Raw genomic sequence first — 7935 nt, forward strand, 5'->3', positions numbered from 1 at the left:
CTCTTAGTGGAATATTTGATGTGAAGTAATCGGAACCTTGTATAGGTCAATAATTCATAATAACATTGATTTTGATTCAATATTATGTTTTGAGCAATGACAGTTTGAAAGAAAAAAAAACTGCTTTGTTTTATTAGTCAACATTGCAACTTTTTCTAAATGACATTTAAACCTTTAAGCTTTTTTATTTCACTTTTGTTATTTTTTTATTTATTTCAATAGTATTTTTAGAATGTGCCGTGGGCCTTTAAAACATTAGCTGTGGGCCGCAAATGGCCTCCGGGGCACACTTTTGACACCCCTGCTATAGATAATAAAAAATTAAATCTGATAAATCTATGGATAAAAAGCAGAGCCTGGTGACGCATGCGCGTTTATCATAACTCTCTCGATCTCTGTCTCTGCCCCTCCCACACGAATGCTGCTGCGCTGCGCGCACAATTTGTTTTGTTTTTAACCCCTTCTTAACCCTGAACGTACATTGAAAATACACGCAACCCTAACTCAAAATGCCGGACATTTGAGGCATTTAAGAAACTCCGCCCTGACAGCTGCGCAAAAGAGGACATGTCTGGTGAAAAGAGGACGTATGGTCAGTCTATCGTAGCCCGTTAGCTGCTAGCATGCCGTGTGTTGTGCCTCGGTGTGCATTGTTTACACAACGTGCGTTACGCTACTTAATATGTCCGTGTGGAAACTCGTTCGGTACACCTCTGAACCGAACTGGAACCCCCGTACCGAAACGGTTCAATACAAATACACGTACCGTTACACCCCTAGTATATATATATATGTATATATATATACTACCGTTCAAAAGTTTATTTTTGAAGGAAAAGCACTGTACTTTTCAATGAAGATAACTTTAAACTAGTCTTAACTTTAAAGAAATACACTATACATTGCTAATGTGGTAAATGACTATTCTAGCTGCAAATGTCTGGTTTTTGGTGCAATATCTACATAGTTGTATAGAGGCCCATTTCCAGCAACTATCACTCCAGTGTTCTAATGGTACAATGTGTTTGCTCTTTGGCTCAGAAGGCTAATTGATGATTAGAAAACCCTTGTGCAATCATGTTCACACATCTGAAAACAGTTTAGCTCGTTACAGAAGCTACAAAACTGACCTTCCTTTGAGTAGATTGAGTTTCTGGAGCATCACATTTGTGGGGTCAATTAAACGCTCAAAATGGCCAGAAAAAGAGAACTTTCATCTGAAACTCGACAGTCTATTCTTGTTCTTAGAAATGAAGGCTATTCCACAAAATTGTTTGGGTGACCCCAAACTTTTGAACGGTAGTGTATATATATATATATATATATATATATATATATATATATATATATATATATATATATATATATATATATATATATATATATATATATATATATATATATATACATATTTCCTACAGGAAAAATTGAACACCAAAACGTATCAATTAAATTTGTCATCAGCTATAAAATTAGAAAATATATTTGTGCAAAATTCTTGTGTTCAGTCAATAGAAACCTCTTTAACACACACAAAAATGTCTGAACATAATAATTTTGTACACATTTACTACCCAGTTGATTTATTTGAAAATATCATTGCCGAGTAGACAATATGTGCATTTTTAAAAATATTTCTGACACTCCACTTTCTTTGCGATCGCCGTTTGCGTACAACTGTGCCAGTTTGCGCCAACATCATGGTGCAAAACAGTGACCGCAGAACAGTTTTACTTTTGATAAATCACTCTACTTGTGCGAGATTATTATATGTGCATTTGCTCATTTAAGAGACACAAGCTTAGTAGGTCACCTTTGCCAGCGCTATCGAGTTTGCACATGTTTTAGTATTTTAGTAGCCTGCTCTAATTGTGCCAAATCTCTTTAACGCGCTACCGTCTCAACTTTGCAGGTGCAGTTGTCGCATGAGGAGGCTTTCCGAGGGATCCATGACGGGAAGTACTGGGGCATTGTTGGCTTCGGCGAGAACTTCACCACCTGTCTCTTCAAAAGGTTTGCAGAACAGCCGGTCTTTCATTTGTTCACTTTCTGTTCCTGTCGGGATGAAATGGCAGCCGCAGTGTCATGGCAGCATTTAGAAGGATATTAATGGTGTCGTAGGACAGTCGACCATTTGATTCAAAAGAGTTGACACAGGTGTCAAATTCAAGGCTACATCATTTCATGTGGCCCGCCAAAGGCCGGAAATAATGTACAGTATTTTCTGGCGAAAAGTATTTGTTCTTTAAATTTTTATATATATATATATATATATATATATATATATATATATATATATATATATATATATATATATATATATATATATATATATATATGTATGTATGTGTATGTTATGTGTGTATATATAAGTGTATAAATATACATACATACAAATAATATACATATATATTTTTCAATAATGAAATAATAATAATTTAATTATATGTATGTGTATTTTGTGTATAAATATACATACATATATACATATTGTATATTTTTTAAATCATGAAATAATAATAATTTAATTACCGGTATATATATTGTATATGTATTATATTTTATATGTGTATATACGTATGTAAATATGCATACATACATATATACATATATATATATTTTTTTTTTAATAATGAAATAATAATAATTTAATTATATGTGTATATATGTGTATATGTATATATTGGTATATTTATATATATATATATATATATATATATATATATATATATATATATATATATATATATATATATATATATATATATATATATATATATACATACATTTTTTAGCATCCCTGCATATCTTCAAAACTGTAAAATTATCTGTGAATGCAACAAGATATTCCAAGCAATCATTTTATGTTTCTCAAAAATAAATCAAAAAGTATCTGCTCGCCATCTTGACTTATGATTTCAAAGCAAGTTATCCATCAATCTTTTAGTAAAAATTATGACAATCAAACACAATTGCCTTTGCAAATTGTGTAAGAAGGCTAATATGCATTTGTGTTCATAAATGTTGCAAGCGGCCCTCTGAGGGCACCCACAATTGCAATGTGGCCCTCACTAAAAACGTGTATGACACCCCTGTAAATTTAAAGGGTAGTAGTTCAGCCATACACACACCAGGTATGGTAGTGCAATGTTGGACTCATATTTTGTATTATGCTCTAGTATTATTTTTCAATGTATTTATAAAAATAAAAAAATTGGTTCCCTTTTTGGGTTCAATATCGTAAAGGGTAATTTTGTACTCTCATTTTTATTCTGTCCTAATATTTATTCTAGTTTTATCTATACTTTTATATCCATCAATAAATTTTTTTCTTCTTATTTTTTTCTATACTGTTAAAATTCTACACACTTGTTTTAAATGAGGGGAAAATTCAAACTAGTGATGTCAGTGCCAAAGCATGGAAATATGGCGGCCTCTTGTGGAATGTTTACTATGAAAAATATTTCAGAATAATTCCTACCAATAGAGTAATATTTGTAAAAATTAAATTATCCTGATCTTTATCTAATCGTATAACTAATACTAGTGTTTGTTTCCTTGATAAATAAAGAAAAAAACAGTAAGAATAAATAAAAAAATCTACCAGTCTTTTGAAAGGAACGGCTCCTCCAGATCTGTCTCCTTTCATAGAGCCATAAATCCCACCTCTGTTGCAAGGTGTTCAGTTTCTCATCTCATCTGCATTCCTCGATTTACTTACTCAGCTTTTCTTGTCGCCGTGCCACACGAGGTTGCACGAGGTTGCACTCACTGGTTTGTCACAGAAACGTGCCAAAGCAGCGCTCCGACAGCATTCCGGTGCTGAGGAACCGACGACACTAGGCAACATCGTTGCACATTTTTATTTAAACTTTATTGAACCAGGAACACATTCCATTGTGATTAAGAACCTCGTTTTCAAGCAGCAACACGGACCAGTACACAAACATTAAAACAATTAAAAACAAGTGCAAGTGAAATGAGATTACCTCTCATGCTTTCAAATTGGTTTTAAAAGCATTCAAGGATTTTAACTCACTTTCTATCCCAGCAGGCTCAAGACATTGATACAACGTTGATTATACATATGTCCTTTAAAACTGACTTTGAAACAACGTTGCAATATAGTTGTTTGCAAATTGGGACAACGTTGGTGTCTAACGTTAGATCCATGTTGGGAAAATGACCAAATTTCAAAGGTCAAATCAACGTCACAACCTGACATTGATTAAACGTAGTCAAAGAGCATGTTTTAACGTTGTTTGTGTTGTAGAATATTGGTTAGGAAATGACCACATTTCAATGGTCAAATCAACGTCACAACCTGACATTGAATAAGCGTCAACAAAAAGCATGTTGTTTCAACGTTGTGTTTGTGTTGTAAAATATTGGTTGGGAAATGACCAAATTTCAATGGTCAAATCAACGTCACAAGTTGACATTGATTTAACGTAATCAAAAAGTATGTTGTTTAAGCGTCAACAAAAAGCATGTTGTTTCAACGTATTTGTGTTGTAGAATATTGGTTGGGAAATGACCTAAATTCAATGGTCAAATCAACGTCAGAACCCAACATTGAATAAACGTTGTCAAAAAGCCTGTTGTTTCAACGTTGTATTTGTGTTGTAGAATATTGGTTGGGAAATGACCAACATTCAACGGTCAAATCAACGTCAGAACCAGACATTGATTAAACATTGTCAAAAAGCGTGTTGTTTCAACGTTATGTTTATGTTGTAAAATATTGGTTAGGGAAATGACCAAATTTCAACGATCAAATCAATGTCACAACCTGACATTGATTTAATGTATCGTATTTTTTAGACTACAAGTCGCAGTTTTTTTCATAGTTTGGCCAGGGGTGAGACTTATACTCAGGTGTGAAATTATTAACACATTACCGTAAAATATCAAATAATATTATTTATCCCATTCACGTAAGAGACTATAGACGTATAAGATTTCATGGGATTTAGCGATTAGGAGTGACAGATTGTTTGGTAAACGTATAGCATGTTCTATATGTTATAGTTATTTGAATGACTCTTACCATAATATGTTACGTTAACATACCAGGCACGTTCTCAGTTGGTTATTTATGACTCATATAACGTACACTTATTCAGCCTGTTGTTCACTATTCTTTATTTATTTTAAATTGCTTTTCAAATGTCTATTCTTGGTGTTGGCTTTTATCAAATACATTTCCCCAAAAAATGCGACTTATACTCCAGTGCGACTTATATATGTTTTTTTTTCTTCTTTATTATGCATTTTCGGTCGGTGCGACTTATACTCCGGAGCGACTTATACTCCGAAAAATACGGTATTCAAAAAACATGTTGTTTCAACGTTGTATTTGTGTTGTAGAATATTGGTTGGGAAATTATCAAATTCTAAAGGTCAAATAAACATCACAACCTGACATTGAATAAACGTCGTCAAAAAGCATGTTACAACGTTGTTTGTGTTGTAGAATATTGGTTGGGGAAATTACCAAAATTCAATGATCAAATCAACGTCAGAACCTGACATTGATTAAACGTTGTCAAAAGGCATGTTGTTTCAACGTATTTGTGTTGGCGAATAATGGTTGGGAATTGACCAAATTTTAATGATCAAATCAACGTCAGAACCCGACATTGATTAAACGACATCAAAAAGCATGTTGTTTCAACGTTGTGTTTGTGTTGTGAAATATTGGTTAGGAAATGACCAAATTTCAATGCTCAAATCAACGTCACAACCTGACATTGAATAAGCGTCGTCAAAAAGCATGTTGTTTCAACGTTGTATTTGTGTTGTAGAATATTGGTTGGGAAATGACCAAATTTCAATGGTCAAAACAACGTCACAAGTTGACATTGATTTAACGTAATCAAAAAGTATGTTGTTTCAACGTATTTATGTTGTAGAATATCGGTTGGGAAATTACCAAAATTCAATGGTCAAATCAACGTCAGAACCCGACATTGATTAAACATTGTCAAAAAACATGTTGTTTCAACGTTGTGTTTTTGTTGTAAAATATTGGTTAGGAAATGACCAAATTTCAATGGTCTAATCAACATCACAACCTGACATTGATTTAACATAGTCAAAAAGCATGTTGTTTCAACGTTGTATTTGTGTTGTAGAATATTGGTTGGGAGATGACCAAATTTCAATGGTCAAATCAACGTCACAACCTGACATTGATTTAACGTAATCAAAAAGTATGTTGTTTCAACGTATTTGTGTTGTAGAATATTGGTTGGGAAATTACCAAAATTCAATGGTCAAATCAACGTCAGAACCCAACATTGAATAAACGTTGTCAAAAAGCATGTTGTTTCAACGTTGTATTTGTAGAATATTGGTTGGGAAATGACCAAAATTCAATGGTCAAATCAACGTCAGAACCCGACATTGATTAAACATTGTCAAAAAGCATGTTGTTTCAACGTTGTATGTGTTGTAAAATATTGGTTAGGAAATGACCAAATTTCAATGGTCAAATCAATGTCACAACCTGACATTGATTTAATGTAATCAAAAAGTATGTTGTTTCAACGTTTTGTGTTGTAGAATTGGTTGGGAAATTACCAAATTTCAATGGTCAAATCAACGTCATAACCTGACAATGATTCAACGTAGTCAAAAAGTATGTTGTTTCAACATATTTGTGTTGTACAATATTGGTTGGGAAATGACCAAATTTCAATGGTGAAATCAACGTCACAACCTGACATTGATTAAACGTAGTCAAAAAGCATGTTGTTTCAATGTTGTATTTGTGTTGGAGAATATTGGTTGGGAAATGACCAAATTTCGATTGTCGAATCAACATTAGAACCCAACATTGAGTAAACGTCGTCAAAAAGCATGTTGTTCCAACGTTATATTTGAGTAGTTCAATGTCAGGACCTAATTCAACAAGTTCTCAACGTTGTTTCAATGTCTTGTGACCTGCTGGGATTCCTTATTCTAACCCACAAGGTGCAGAAAACATCAATTTTGCACGGTACGGGTGAGGAGTATGCAGTTTGTTTTTGGTTTTGTTTTTGAATTTTAACATTCAGCAGTTTATTTTTGTAGCAGAGGCTTTTAAATAGATGCAGCAGCGTCCAAACGTAGGGAACACAGAAACGATCCAAAAACAAAACACATGCAAACACCAAAAAATCAACGTGCGTGAGAGAAATGCTGCAAAAGTTATCTGGACTACCAGAGGCCCCAGACTTTATATACATGAGTGAGATACTCAGAAAAAAGATGGCCGAATGAAAAGGTACATGTCCTTAATACTGTAGAAAACTAGAATACTTTGGTCTTCAGTCTTTGAAGCGGGCTACCCAGGGCCACCCCCCAGCCTATATGCAGATCAGGCGCTGTGCTTAGGGCCCAACGATTCATGGGGGCCCGTGTTTTGCATGATTATGTGTAAACATATTCCTAGCCCCTTCTTGCTCTGTCACTGAATGTAAGAATAGGAATATGAGCACAAACTTCCCTCTGAGATTGCCACTGTCTTCTATGGAGGACTATGCCATTTCAGTCCTTCTGGGTTCGATTCCCAGTCGGGGTTATGTCTGGAAGGTTTTAAGTACTGTAAATTCCAGACTAATGACTGCTAATTTTTGCCTAAGCTTTGAACCCTGTGGCTTATAAAACGGTGTGGCTATTTTTTTTAGTTTTCATCGATGATGGCCATAAAGTCAACAATTTTCGTAAAACACACGGAAAGACACTGAAAAGGTGTGTTATTGTTTGTGCTATGGCGCCATCTTTTGAACGAGTTCGCTCACTGCAGGCGCTGCTGTGTGAACCTTTGTATTGCTTCATGCTGTTTGAAGCTTTGTACCGGAAGTACAAGTGCCGTTCCATTTTCTAGCCGTCCAGCGTTTCTACCCGTATGGATTCTTCATTCATTACTCCAAGTAACGCTTGTAAGTT

The 7935-nt window shown here is 34.2% G+C and overlaps 1 protein-coding gene across 2 annotated transcripts in view; it reads left to right on the forward strand.

The window, feature by feature from the left end:
* The window catches only part of abch1 (ATP-binding cassette, sub-family H, member 1), a 58659-nt gene that overhangs the window by 30231 nt on the left and 20493 nt on the right, over nt 1-7935 (forward strand). For both annotated transcript variants that reach the window (XM_062057851.1, XM_062057852.1), the window contains exon 11: nt 1913-2013. In XM_062057851.1, the coding sequence (XP_061913835.1) occupies nt 1913-2013 (101 nt within the window). The remainder of the gene's footprint in view (nt 1-1912; nt 2014-7935) is intronic.

The sequence above is a fragment of the Entelurus aequoreus genome, linkage group LG09, assembly GCF_033978785.1.
Source record: "Entelurus aequoreus isolate RoL-2023_Sb linkage group LG09, RoL_Eaeq_v1.1, whole genome shotgun sequence".
In the NCBI taxonomy this organism is placed as follows: domain Eukaryota; kingdom Metazoa; phylum Chordata; class Actinopteri; order Syngnathiformes; family Syngnathidae; genus Entelurus; species Entelurus aequoreus.